The sequence below is a fragment of the Labrus mixtus genome, chromosome 11 (assembly GCF_963584025.1).
Source record: "Labrus mixtus chromosome 11, fLabMix1.1, whole genome shotgun sequence".
NCBI lineage: Eukaryota > Metazoa > Chordata > Actinopteri > Labriformes > Labridae > Labrus > Labrus mixtus.
Genome location: NC_083622.1, coordinates 29,369,360 through 29,384,361, shown reverse-complemented (window position 1 = coordinate 29,384,361; position 15,002 = coordinate 29,369,360). Strand labels below are relative to the sequence as shown.

General features: G+C 38.3%; 1 protein-coding gene across 15 annotated transcripts in view; it reads right to left on the bottom strand.

The window, feature by feature from the left end:
- Positions 1–15,002, bottom strand: part of rims2a (regulating synaptic membrane exocytosis 2a) — a 142,471-nt gene that overhangs the window by 20,254 nt on the left and 107,215 nt on the right. For 8 of the 15 annotated variants that reach the window (XM_061051239.1, XM_061051246.1, XM_061051247.1 and 5 more), the window contains 3 exons: positions 10,941–11,041; positions 8,462–8,628; positions 107–351 (listed from right to left, as the gene is read on the bottom strand). The exons of 4 other annotated variants lie outside the window; for them this stretch is intronic. In XM_061051239.1, the coding sequence (XP_060907222.1) occupies positions 107–351; positions 8,462–8,628; positions 10,941–11,041 (513 nt within the window). Of the gene's footprint in view, positions 1–106; positions 352–7,675; positions 7,916–8,461; positions 8,629–10,940; positions 11,042–15,002 lie in introns of all 15 variants that reach the window. 3 more of the 15 variants (XM_061051240.1, XM_061051253.1, XM_061051238.1) reach the window with 2 other exon arrangements.

Here is a 15,002-nt window from a genome sequence, read left to right as displayed (position 1 = left end):
GAGAAGACAATAAAGAAATCTACCAGACAGACAGAACGAGTGACCAGACAGACAGATGTACACGTAAACAAACATAGTACACTGAAAGTGCAGTTGGATGGCCTACCTGTTTGGCTAAGCTGAGAGGTGCTCCGGCTCTTGCGTGACATGCCAACCATGGCCTGCATTTTGGCACCAATGCTGGAGCGCCTCTTCTTGTCATCAGTGCCTACCGTGCCAACTGCAGTGTCAGACTGGCTTCCATCTGTCTTCTCCAGGTTACACATGTCACCGCTGATGCTTGTGCTCTTGGTCATGTTCAACCCGCCTGACGAGCCCATTTGCCTGTTTTTCATTTTGGATGCAAAGTCACTGTCAGCCACCACCATTAAGAGGGGGGCAGGCGAAGACAGATAAGAGAGATAGGACAGAGGCGAGGTTAGGAGAGGAGAGGAGAGGAGAGGAGAGGAGAGGAGAGGAGAGGAGAGGAGAGGAGAGGAGAGGAGAGGAGAGGAGAGGAGAGGAGAGGAGAAAATATGACAGGAGAGATAATGGAGGAGGCAGCAGGAGATGTGGAGATGAAAAGGAGAAAAGGACAGAGTTCAGGTCCAGGAGTTCATGACTTACAGTATAGCTGAGTTTTGGGTTTGGGCTGGTCAATCATCAAAATATCTTCAATTGTTAAGCACTATTTTTTTTTACATCTTTGACTCCCTATAGCTTTAGAATACTTTAGAATAGTGTGTGTGTTTTCTTTACATTTAAAGACTATTTATCAATGTGGGCTAAAAAATGAAGACAAAGTTAATCCTTGACCTTGACCTTCACCTAAGTTATTACTGAAAGCTCAAGGGCAACTACTAATCCTTTTTTGTTGGATATTTTTGCCAAATACTTTAAATAAGTTCTAGACTGCAAAGGACCGATGTTGTGGCCCTTTGCAGTCCTCCTGTCCAAGTCGTCATATCCACTTTGCACCTGTGTAAAACACCTTGCCGTTCTAACATTATCTTTGCAAAACAGATTTTTTTTAAAGTCAGTTAGTTGCATTGTTAACGCTTATGTTAAGAAGCTATCAGTCTATTTGCTTGCTTTCTTTGTTTGCACATTATTGCATTTTTATGTGTGTTAATTCCAAGAGTGGAATACATGACTCAACTGGAGAAACAGATTAAAACATAAACATTGATTTAAGTATATTTAGCAAAATGTAAGGAAGTTAATTATCGTAAAGATTACCTAGTTCTTTGTATTATGGTATTATAAAAGGTCTATGCTGTTTGACTCTCTTCTATGTGCACCTGGAGGTAGAAACTGATTTGCAACTCCTTTGTACCTGAGTCATGACCACACACTTAGTACTTTTACACTCAAGTGGACATGAAAAGAAAAGTTGTCCGCCATCAGCATTATTCTCCAGCTTCCTCTGCTGAAAAATGAAATAGGCCAGTGTCCAAATTAGGGTCTTATTTTAGCTCTGCTAGTGAGTTATCTTTAACAGACAAATTACATTCTGTATCACAGGCTCTGCATTCCTAATGGGATGAGTTACATGTAGCACCCTCAGGCTATTCATTAATTAGAGTGTCTGACCTCCACCATGTAACTGCCTTGTGGAGACAACTTATGGAGAGACGTGGACAAAAATGAGAGAGAAATAAATTGGATTGGAAAATAGACTCCATCTATGACTCTAAATAGGCTCCTTCAATTTCTGATCTTTGATCAAGCAGACATTAGTTTCAGCTCTGTTGTATACAAATTAAGAAACCTTTATTCAACCTCTTGTGAAACATTTGTTTAGAAATGTAAGTGCAGGTAACAATATTCCACCACCTTGACATAAATGGAGTGTGATGCTTTTAAATTAAACATTAATTTTCCTGTTTGCTGTGTTTTTTAGCCTTGTGATGCTAGAGAGAAAGGGAGAGCAGCTCATTTGGTCAAACAGTTTGATAATTAATTAGATTCAAATTGTATTGATGGTGTTAGTGTAGGAAAACTTTAGAATAATTTCTTGTATTTATTAAGGAATCATTTTAGGAATGCCACATTTACAATGTTGTGATAAAAGTCCTATCCTAACCACGGTTGACTAAACTTCCACCAACTGGTGGTGAAGGAAGTCAGATTCTCACATTTCCTAACTCAGTCTGTATTGTAAACCTTTTTGTTAATGCCAGTAGTAATGCTAGTAGGTTCTGTTATAGATCAGCCTGTTATTCAATACATAAATATTAAATGATTATGGGGATTAGGGCTTTTGATCAGTTAATGCTGCCCAGAGGCTTTGAAGCAGACTTCAAGCGTTTAGGCTCCACATCTGCCAGGGCTGATGTAGTGATGACTAGTGACATTCTACAATCTGCCCTTTAACTATCAAAAGTGTGAGGCTGCATTGCCCCTGGTCAGCACAGGGTGTTAAAGATGCCTCTTCTATTACATAAAAAATCAGCCCAGTCAGGAAAACTGGGGCATTGTTGTCACTGCAAATAATTTCCTTCTGATGTTAAATCAGATGATCAAAGAGACACATGGTTAAAGACCCTGAGAAATATAAATGAACATTGCATTATAGACTGAAAAATATTCTAAAACTGAAGTTAAGCTGTTTAGCATGCTCTTTATTTAAATCCTTGAACATTGTCTTGATTCAAATTGATATTTTACTGGTCTAACCAGAGACATTGTACAATGTCCCCAAAGAAAACTAAATGTATACTGTCATAAATGCAGTGTTTCTTTCATCCCTGTATCTTTACTCTCCAAGCAGGTGTATGCACCTTGGCCATTGAACGAATGTGCTTGCAGAGAAAACCGGGACTCTCCAGGGATTTTGATTCTCAACCCCAGCCCTTAGAACATAGTGTTCCACATCATGCAAATTGCTCACCATGCATTTTAATCCAGGCCAAGATGTTCCCAAAGCAAAATAAAATTCTGGATTGTTTTTCTGTACTTGTAAAAGACTAAAAACCTTGCTGTCTTAAATGTCTTTGTTATGATAACAAACAACACAAAACCAGCAGACATTTGATTTTATGCTTCAATTAAGATCTGAAAGGATCATTTAGTTGGAAGAACTAGTGATGCTGTGTGGAAGCTGAATGACACATAGGCCTACTATGTGTATTTAAAAACATGCAAAGAGCATCTTCCTGTACAAGTCCCCTCATTTTGTTCACTTTTCACAGAGAGGAACATTGCTTCTTTATCAGGTGAGGTAGAAAAAACAGTTACCTTGGCAACTGTTTCCCTAGCCTGAACATTAGCCTGTCAACACAGCTCTTTATTAGAGACTAAAGGGATTAATTGAAATATGAAGCTCATGTTAATAATAGTCTGTACAGGTAGGGGGTGTCTTTTAAGACATTAACTACCACTACGTGCTGATAGATGGCTTGTTCCATCGTGGAGGTCACTGGACATGACATCAGAGTAGCGTGCATACAGCATGCTTCTCTGTGCAGTGAAAGTGCTCATGGACTAAAAACACATATGGCTGTCATGATGTTCATATGCCAAGATAATGCAAACAGGCTTGTTCATGTGAAGCAGATGTATATTTACACTGCGACCTAAATACGTTGAAGATTTGTTTTAGCAAAATCAACGTGCTCTGCTGCTTCCATACAAAGATAAACAGCACAGTGAATGAACAGGTAGCATTTTGACCAAAAGAACCAACTTCCTGACTACTGGAATCACTAGATACAGTTTGATGGGTTGATTAAACCCATTAATCTTGTACCCTCATGGTAAAGACATTCATTGATGTTCTGTTGAGTTAATTGTACAGGCTGATGAGAGTTTCATCACTGGTAGAGCTTACATAACAGTAAATTAAAAATAGAGCTCCAATGATTTATTTTAGTGCATACAGCATGTATCACAATGTTGAATGTATGATGTTGAAAAACCACTAAAGCATCTAGGTTTTATAGAACTGAGATTTGTGGCTTGATACCGGGTGTCACACATGCAGGACTTATATTAAAGTGTGCTTTGATGCACATGTTAAGAGCATGACACTGGGGGCAGTATAAAGGTCAGTGTACTCAAATAATATGTTCTTCAATTTCCTGGGTACATAAAGGAAAAACTGCTTTGCTGAAGCACCAAATAATAAAAGTCCAGGAAAAAAAACATACAATATGTTTTTTTGATTGATATGAGGATTGATAGATAAAATGTATAAGGGTGAGAGTAAGGGGTAAGAGTGTCAGCTGGAGGACTTGTGTATTCATTGGGGCATTTATTTAGATACAGACAAATAATGCATTAAAACCAGCAAGACTCACCTTTGTGAAGCTGAAACTAACGATTATTTTAATGTTTTGGTAAAATACAATGAAACAATTCTTTAAAATTTCAGAAAATTATCTTATTTACTTTCTGACTAACCATTAATTCAGGTTCCGCAGTCTATTTACATCTGAGAGACAAAGGACACTCCTTTAAGGATGACAAAGTGCCTATCCTGGACAGGAAAGATCGTTGGTTTGAAAGGGGTGTTAAAGAAGCCATAAATGTAAAGGTGGAAAACCATCTCTTAACCGAGGTGGAGAGACATCATCTTTCATCAACCTACAATGCTGTTTTAAATTCTCTCCCTAAACAACTGAAGCCCCATTCCCACCTTGGAACATGCAACTCCAACGACTCACACATGACTCACAGGCGACTGGGGGTGGTTACGACTCTAGGTGAAACTAGGTAAACGACTCCGCTAACAACTCTGATGTGAGCCATCCTTGATCATTAGCATGCTAATGATCCACAGAGGTCTTACATTTCTAGTTCAGTCCACCAGAAAGTTTAGAACTCCTTTAAGAAGAAGCCTTTCTAAGGAGAGATGAAACGTTCAAGATCATATATGTACCAGTCCAGAAGCCTTTGGATCAAGCTTCGTCGCAGAGGCCCTTTTCTTTTTATATTTATTATGCTCGGTGCTAAAATCGCCTCAGAGAAGTGAAACAGTGAAGGGAACTTTAGCATCACTAGAAATAAGAATATGCTGCATAGCTGCACAGTTTGAGAGGCCTTGCACCCACTGCAATGATTGTAAAAAAGAATGTGTGTCTGTGTAAAGCCTGGCTGGCATTGTCCCTGCTTATCAAGTATTCTTGGTTGCTCCTTTTATTTTGGAGCTGCTTATCTGGAAATCAATAGCGTGTGAGTTTAAAAAATGTAAATAATATTTTCTAAAAATACCGTAGCAGAATGAACACCAGCGTATTATTGACTGTTGTCATGCATTATACAAACAATGTTTTGAAAAGAAAGTACTCCAGTACTTTAACTAAAGTAATACTTTGACTGAGTAACTTGCACTGGTATAATATCTGACCAGTAGTATCTACTCTTCGACTGAAGACGTTGTGTATTTTGTCCAACACTGATAAAATGTGATTTGAGTTCTAATTGGGTAGTGTAAACCACTGTTGAATAAAAATCTTTAGAAAATGACTGCTTAAATTAACATAATGCTCCTTTGCAACAACTTTTTTGCAACTCTTCAGGGACTTTAATATTTCACAAAAGATTGTCATGCAGCTAAATGGTGTGTGTAAATACCTTTGACAAAAATATGGATCTTTTGGCACAAACATTTGATACTTTGGTGGTATTTTGCATATTGTGATAGATAAGTCTGATTTGACATGTTTTTAGTACATATATAATAAGACCCTTTACACATCACCATGAACAAAACATTTTGCCTGGTTATTCACTCTCTAGGGAATGCAAGTGCAACATACTTTGAACTAAAGTTGAATGTAAGTTTAAAGCTGAGCCTTTTTTGTCATCATTGTTGGTTTTTTTTCTCACTTGTTGTCCTAGAAAAGTAGAATATGCAATGACGCACATGTGGTGAAAGTTTGGTATATAATAGATTTATACTGTAGCTGTCATGAAGGGATTGGGGTTGATAACACAGATAAGAGCTTTCAGCATCTTAAAAAGCTGGAGAAATTCAGCTCACTTTCAGTCAAGATGAAAATGTTGTTTGAAATTGGATTATTGCCACTGAATTCAAATCCATCTTCTGAATGTATTTGACAAAGCAGGCTTTTTAATTTTTAATAACATTACCTAAAATTTCCTGTGACTTCACTGAAAGTGAGTTAGATGCTGGATGACAGTCTAGGCATGACGGTTATGGTGTTACACAGAGAAAACAAATATTCTTGGCATATTGAGGACTATCTGGAGGAATGTGGGAGGTTTGGGTTGACAAGTTGCAGGTGCAGAGTAACACTGTTGGACTCAGACAGCATGTGAAAAACACAGAAAACAAAGATGCAACAACAGAAGACAGTAAAGCATCACAGAGAGCAGACTCCATTGAAAACACTGTACTGTCGCATTAATTTTACTTCTTTTTGCTACCGTCTCTATCTAAAAATACCACACATAGGTCCTCTACCTGTATACCTACCAGTGGATTTTGCTCACGTTTATGCCATGTGCCTCTTCTTAATCAGATTGTTTTCTAGTGTAGTGTTAATTATACATGAGAGTGTAGCTCTTATCTAAATTTGTTTTCTCTCTAGCCCAGAAAGACACTGAGCAGTGCTTATGTGAGTATGAGGAACTAACTTGGACCCTGCTGTGAATGTGATTTGAGAAGACACCTTACTAGGAGATTGAGCTAAGCTTTCATCCTGCTGTGGGATTTCAAATGAACTTGCACTTGAATTTGCTCTTGACATACTTTTTACTTTCGCTGGTTCTAGAATATTTATAACTCAAACAATACTCTCTGGTGGAGGGAATAAAATCATCTTGAGATAAGTATAGCATTGTTCTACTAAAACCAGAACAGTATTAAAACCCTTAACTTAAAAATAAGGAATTCAGTGATGTATATCTGGAATGATTAAAATGAACTTTAGCCATATTTTCTCAATGTGCCTCTAGTTTGAACATTTTGAATAATTTTTTCGTTCAAAGTGTTTCTGCATGTCAGGTGTTTCAGTGCAGTCATATCTGTGTGAGTTTGTTTCAGTGTCAAACAATACTGCTGCCGTACTTTCTTAAATTTAAAAAAATTATTAGCTATCCATATCAGAGACCTGGACCACAAATGCTCACATGAGCAGTACATTTGCATGGCAGAACACTGGCTTTTCATTTCAGCCTCCATGGTTTTATTTTATTTCTATAAAATATGTGGATAGGCTCAACAAGAAGGAAATGTAGGGTTTTTTTCCCACTGGCAGTCATCAGATCACAATTCTGTCTTTACTTAATGTTACTATAATTCATACTGAAAGGAAATTACACATTCTGTTATTCAGGACAATATAAAAGGTAGGTGCAGCTGATCCACTACCTGTGTGGAAAATGCAACCATGTAAGATACAGCTGTTTAACACAGCAGTTGTCACATGCTGCTTATTTAGAGAGCATTGTGGCCCAGGAATCAGATGGCAGCATGGCAGTCAGTTAGAGGTAAGTCATTTTGATTTGTGACATTTGTATTGTGTGTGTTGTTTTCTTTTACTGTTCAACTCACATGCTTGCTGTAAGATTTATATTCATCAACTCATCATCGCACTTACAAAGTTAACTATATGAAGGTTGGAGGATAGTCACTGCACTCTACTTTCCACAAATAATGTCATTGGGTCACGTGGGGATAAGGGTATTATTGCAAGTCCACAGTTAGGGGCTGCCACACATGTGTTACCTGAGGTCAGTCTCTGAGATACTCCTTTGCTGTAAGTCGTCTTCTTTCTCAGCCAAATCCTCCTGATGCTCCTTGTCTGTGTCTACCTTTCCCCCTAAACCCTTCCTCTCTCCCTGTGATCTCCTCTCTTTACTGGCCCTTCTCCCATCCTCTCGACATCCCCCACCCGCCTCCTCCTCCTCTAGCACTTCTCCTAATTGCTCATCCCCCTCCCGAGAATGGCTTCTTGATCGCAACTGGCTGAAGACAGACACAGACGCATGAGAGCAGCACATGCAAAGCAGAAAGAAAACCAAACAAAGCATGAACATTGTCAACAACAAGAGAAAGAAAGACAAAACAATAAGACACAGCGCAGCCAAGAGACAAAAGCAGACTGATTAAAAAAAGTAGAAATTAGACATGTAGACTTACAGCATGCAAATGAATTTGTTTCTTGCTTTGATATGAGACAACACCCAAAGAGATGCAATGTGTTTTACATTCAAATGTGTTGCCAGATATGGTCAAACATCCCCCCAAAGCCAGAATGAGTTCAGTCATTTGGTTCCAGATTATTCTAGAAAAGGAGCCAAACCTGAACTCATCACAGAGAGAAAATGGCACTTACTAGGTGTTGCCATTTCCTCTTTTAGTTTAAGAAAGTGCAAGCAATTTCAAAGCTGAAAATATTTGCACATGGTATTGGAAAGAGAAGTTCAAAGCTCCGGGGGAATTGACCATTTCTGATAGCTTGATGAGGAGACTAAGACAGTTCACTGTCCACTGATGTGGACATTAGCCTACCGTATCTTTCGGTTCCCTTGCGGCCTTTCTGATTGGACAGACATGTAGCTCGTGCTGCTGAACCGAGAGGCACTACTGGTTCTCGACACAGCGGACACGTCGCTTACATCACTGTCCGATGACTTGGCCGACAGGTTATCTGAGCCCCGTGGATCTCTGCCTGAACGCTGCAAAATCAACAAAAACAGTACACAATATCAAAATGACACATAAAAAGTTTGTCTTATAAGACCAAATAATAGAGTCTTTTTGGCACACACATTTGGGATGAATTTAAGTCCATGCTCTTTTGAATTTTTAGTTGTTACAGATTCCATATTGTGTAAACACACACTTATTTTAAAATGTAAATAAGAAGCTATTATCAACCTTTAAAAGGGATACTGCAAAAGAGCTACTGTAAAACAATGCTATCACAGTCAACTGACCATCTCTTAAGCAACGGCTGATAAATATAAGTAATATAGTCTTAGTTTAGAGTCATTGCATAGTGCTTGTTAGGTCTTCCTTCTGTAAGGTCAGAATGTTTTTCAAATGCATCTTAAAGACACAAGTGATAAAAAAACACAAGTTACAGCTGAAGCTTGAAGCTTTATTTTTAATATTCAAAATGCCATCTGGGTACTCAGACTGGTCACAACATTTAGTAAAGGAAGATGTAATGTCATCAATAAGCATCCATAACTGCTTTGACCCAATTAAAACAATCTAAAGGGCCTTACTATGCACATACGTGTTGTCATATGGGCCCAACATGAATCAATCCAAGAGTCTCAGTTCCTTTTAAAGTAAACACTCTTTGTATGATGTATTTAGACATGTTCAATAGTCTATGATTAGTCTCAACTTCAGCTGATTTAACTTCTTTCATTTCATTTTGCCAATTTAGATATTAATAGATATATCATAACGCATGGATCAAATCTGCTGCAGTGATCCATCGCATCATAAATGATTCATGCATCACTCTATATACTAAAAAATGGTGTGCATTTATGAATGAGGCACAGCAGCATGACTCCATTGGTTATTTAAATCATCAAAGAAAGTATATGGCCTTGAAGTGGACTGGTGATTGACTTTTGGAAATACAAAAACAACTTTGTAACCCTGAAGTATAATAATGTCAGGTAATGGAGAATCCAAATCTCATATTGCCTCAGTTACATTTCCCATTAATGATTCCACTTTAAAGGGTATGAGAATGTTACATTAAACTGAGGAGTTAAAAACTCCTGAGGCTGTTGACTGATAGCATATAATAAAAAAAAAACTGATATGGAGCCATTTCTGTGACTTTACTTATATTATTTATTTTACAAAATGTCTTCAAACTGGGGCTTCTTTGGTAGCACAACAATCATTCAAATCCTTTCACTACTTGGTTAAAGAAAGTTTGTAAACTTGGATGTGTTTATGTCTTTCACGTGTTTTTGTGATGGAATGCTAACCCATAAACTGAACTGAGTGTTACAGGAACTGTTTACTATTACAACATGGTTTGAGGACATGTGCCTGGAAGTCCTGTTTAAGAATAGTGAGAGCACTGCTTAATCATTGACACTTCCAAGGAGGATAATGTTCAACACAAGTACAACTAACCATTTATCAATCTGCTTTTTATAGACTCAAAGCAAACACATTGGCTGCTCCTAATGCAATAGTTTTCATTCCCTGGACTTAAAAGGAGAGTTAGTCAGAGAGCCTTGGCCCAGACTCCAGTGAGAACACATGTTCAGGCTGAGCTCTCTAAACATGACCTCTCCAGAAGTGTAGTAAACTCTCCAGTCTGCAGACACTCACTGTCACATTCCTTCAATTTACAACCAAAGACTTAACATTAAGTACAGCCTGATGACAAAAAGAAAACTGGTCTGGGTATAACTCAGAGCAACTAAGATATTGATTTTGGGAAGGTATTTTGCTGCTGAGTATATCATCTTTAATATTTTGAAGCAAATTCTATTTGACCATGTTTTTTCTAACACCAATATGTGTCCCTAGTCTGTCTACAAACCCCCCAATTATGAGGAAAGTCCATCCTCTCTGTCTTTCGCCTGCACCACTTTTCAGTAAATGTGTGCTCAAACCGGCCATTTGGAGTTTTTCCCTTTGTGAATATGTGACCTTTAAACCACCAAAAATTAGTTGTAATACATATATTAAGATTTTAAGTGATTGTTATAATATCATCTTTATCATTGTTTTCCAACATATTATGTCGTTTAATTGTTAACCTTCTTTGTTGTTTTTGTATAGCTTTGTCTGTGCACTTGTACCATGTACACTATGCAAACATCAATGCGCATGTGCAGTAGGATGTTGATTTGTGCATGTGTACATGCTTGATTGCTTGCAAAGTGTGCCATATGGCCTATGCACGTTGCTTTATGCAAACAGCTTACTGGAGGTGCATGTTTTATGTCAGTGTAACTTGAGTACTGAAGCATACATCCAGCAAACCAGGACATGGTGTTACCTTGTGGTAGTCCTGCTCCAGTCTGGAGTCAGAGCCTGCTCCCTGTTTGTACTTGTTCATCTTTAGTTTCATCTGCCTGGTCCTCTCCTCCATGTCCATACCTAAGCACACAGATGGGAAACTGTCAGATTGGGGTTGATGCGTCACAGGAGACCTGATGGAGGGACATACTGTTATGGAGAGAAACAAGCTTCTGCTGAGCTATGAGCCATGAGCTGTGACAAGAACAGATCTAATGGGGGGGAGGGAAGCTGAATGGTTGGCAACATTTACAACAAAACAAAAACAGAAATACAGACAAAAATATTGATTAGTTAGAGTAAGGGCACATTTAACGGCTACATTTCTAATAGATGCAATCCACGATTCCCCTTTTCATCTTATTTTTTAAAATTGGCTAAACACAATCAAAAACACAATTTATTAATTCCTACAAAAAAGAATAACAGCGTTGGTCTCTAGAACTAGCAATAACAACCCCCCCTCCCCACCCCCACACCAAAATCAATGATTGTTAACTATGTTGAGATGCGAATTATCTGAAATTCTTAAAAGTTAAAAATAATTGGCCCTCCCTCTGAGCTCAGACTGTAAAACTAGATTTACAAAAACGTCCTTATGTCCACATTATCAGTGCTTTGTAACATCATCCCATCGCCCTGTTTGCCCATCTCATCTCTTCCAAAAAACAAATAAATCACTAAACTTTTTTCATATCCCTACGTGCTATAACTTACTTTATGGAAACATCAAGTTTGTCTAGGCAAAACACAAGCACAATGTGTTCTCTGAACGTAATTAAACCACTCTAAATGAACTCTGCTCAATTCTTGTATCTAAAAAAAACATATACACAAATAAGTCCTAAAAACATATATTATATAGTCAGTTTCAAATACTACATATTTTCTTTTGTGGAAAAAAAAAAATCGAATGCCACAGACTAATGACTTTCATTCATCTCCATTCTCTCCGTCTCACTCTGACTCTGCTTTTGTGTCATATGAAAGCAATGATCAAGTAAAGGTGAATGAACACATGTGCCATGCGCACATACAGTATGCCTTCACAAACACACAGACAGGGAAAAGCATTACAAGCTAAGAGCAAATGAATGACTGTATACAGGAGGTGTGGCAAAATGGTTTGTCTCACTTCTTTGGAATTGTCATTTTGCATTTTTTGATTATTTGTTCATTGTCAGCACAATACATAAGTGACATCAAACTTCAACTTTAGTTTTCTCAATTACGAACAAAATGGTAATTCTAGACTGGATCAGAAATCTGATGAACATTTTAAGGAATATATGAAAATATTCAAAATATGTTTACCTAAAAAATGTCAATGGTGTTGATGAACATGTATTTTTTTCAGTTTTCTTTTTTGAAGTTACAGTGAAAACACAATACGTTAGGACCGAATGTGTAATGACTACTTTGTCTTAAAGATCACAGGACTTTAATGAAACATTAGCTATAAAATTACAGGAACACATTTTTAGCTTCATCTGATTTACGGTTATTTAGGTTTTTTTTAGAGGAAACATTTAGGTACTTAGAATTTTAAGAAGAGAAATAAATTGGCAAAATTTTAGGACTACTTTGACATTTTGAGAAATATGACAATTATTTTCCTTTATAATTTTGCCAGAACAGAGGATTTATAGATTGTCTGCAGGATGCCTGGCAAAAACATAGCCACAACAATTAAATAAGAAGTCGATTAAATATCAAAAACTGGCAATGTAATCTCAATGTCAGCTGTTCAAGATCATAATCCACATTTTGTGTTCAAGCATATGTGACTAAACAGATAATCAAAATATATTCATCCGGGGAAATTTGTTTTACTTGTTTTAAAAAGCTACAAACCCAGTTTAAGTAAATGTTTAAAACTATACAGAGTAATACAGAAAGGATCTTCTGTAATACACTGACAGAGCTTGTTCTAAGAAGACCTGCTGCAAAGGAAACCATAGAGGTGTGACCATGACCATGCTCCTCTGAACACATTCTGTCCAGAGAACAAACTATGCAAAATGACAGAGAAGGTGGAAGCGTTGTCTACAGAACAATCAAAAAGCACAAACGGCGCAATAAAACAGAGGCGAGCCAATTGAGAAAAGAAAAGATGATTGAAATAAATTAGGGGAGGAGGGGTAGGTCTTCCTGGTCAAGCCAGGAAGACTTATAGTGTGAATAGAAGTAGTAGAAGAAGACGAAGAAGAGGCTGAGTCAGAGAAAGAAGGTGAAGAAGAAGAAGAAGAAGAAGAAGAAGAAGAAGAAGAAGGGACAGACCTGAGTTCGTCCAACTTGGTGAGTCCGTGTCTTCTGGGATCACATCACAGAATGGACAGACACAGACAGAGGAGAGGAAGATGGAGGTGAGAGGATGCAGGACGGGTGAAAGGGAAGACAGAGAAGAAGAGAAAGAACGGAGGGAGGGCGACGCCACCACAGTGATCAACGAGTATGTAAAGTTTGAAGGGCCAGAATGAGGAGAAGAAGGATGAAGGGTCAGGAGGGAGGGACACAACACATAACGACAGTACGACACAACGATGACAAAACAAACAAGCACAGAACAGAACACAGAAACAAAATCATAGAGTACACCAAGAACACACAAACTCCACCATGGGCACAGTGAAAAGTCATAACAGAGCAATAGGGTGCGAGGCCGGGACAGGCTGAGGTAGAGGCTAAGAGTTTGGTTATTAGAGAAAAAGGAAGGGAGGCTGAGGTTCTGTGCTTTAAAGGGAAAAGAGCTGAAACTGTAAAAAAAAATGTTAGAGTCCCAAACCAGATAGAAACTCTGGACCTCTGAAGACAGGGAGAGGGAGGAGAGGAAAGGAAGGGAGGGTAAAAGGAGAAGTGGGTGTCACTTGAGTCTGCATGTTTCTACCGTGGTAGGACAGCCTGAAAAAATTAACATGAAAGAAAGGAAAGAAACACACACAGAAAAAAAGGAGTGAAAGCACAGAGCAGCGAGCACAAAAGAGAGCAAAAGACCTCACACAGCCAAGTTGTGAAACTTGAGAAAAATATTGACGTAACCTGAGTCAGCAAGACTGCATATGCAGTTACACACTCTCTCTCTCACACACACATATACACATACACACACATATATAAGCTGCAGAATCTTTAGGAAACAAGGTTGTGCAACAACAAGATCAACTGCTTGCTTTCAGCAGGTTCCACTTGTGCATTTTGCCCCTCCACAAATTATTAATTTCCTTCTTTCCTTCCGCTTAGCCTGCAAAAACCAGGAAAATATTCTGAAGATTCTCTTTATCTCTAAAGATGAGCTGTGATTTGTATCTGCTATGAAGACATATGTTGATATGTTTCATACGTTTCTTCAGGGGTTCAATCAATACCTCATGGACCAACATGAGCTCAGACCAGGCAGTTCAACATGTGGGTATGTCTGATTCTGCAGAAAACCAACTGAACTTGAACCTGACAAAACCAACAGTGACAGCTGGGAGAGCTAAATAAGCCGACTGCAATCGTATATAAATGTCATAACCTCTAACACAGAATGAGTATTTGGCTCAATGACTACTCGGTTAGTGTCACATAAACCAAAAGACAATGTGAGACATCTGCCTCATCAGCTTTCTTCATGCCAGCTAACATCACCTTGTTAGAGCAGTGGTTCTCAACTGGTCTAACCTAAAGACCCACCACCAACTCCTTCATGAAATTTGTGACCCAAATGTCAGATTTCCAGTCACAATGGCGACCCACTTAAAACTGCTCCGCGACCAGATTTTGGGTCCCGACCCACCAGTTGAGAACCACTGTGTTAGAGGGTCAAATTATACATATATTCAAAAAATGTTTATTTTCTTTGACTTTACTTCAGCTGCATCATGTAGGTCACCAGGATAGAAGAACGATAAATTAAGACAGCGATGAGAGTGAAAAACTAGAACGAGTCTGCCTGAAAAAAGTTCTCTGTGATCCGTAGGTTAATATGAAATATTCAAATTAACCTAGGCGCCTCTGAATGACAAATTCCAAGATTACAGGCCCCAGCAGCAGACACATC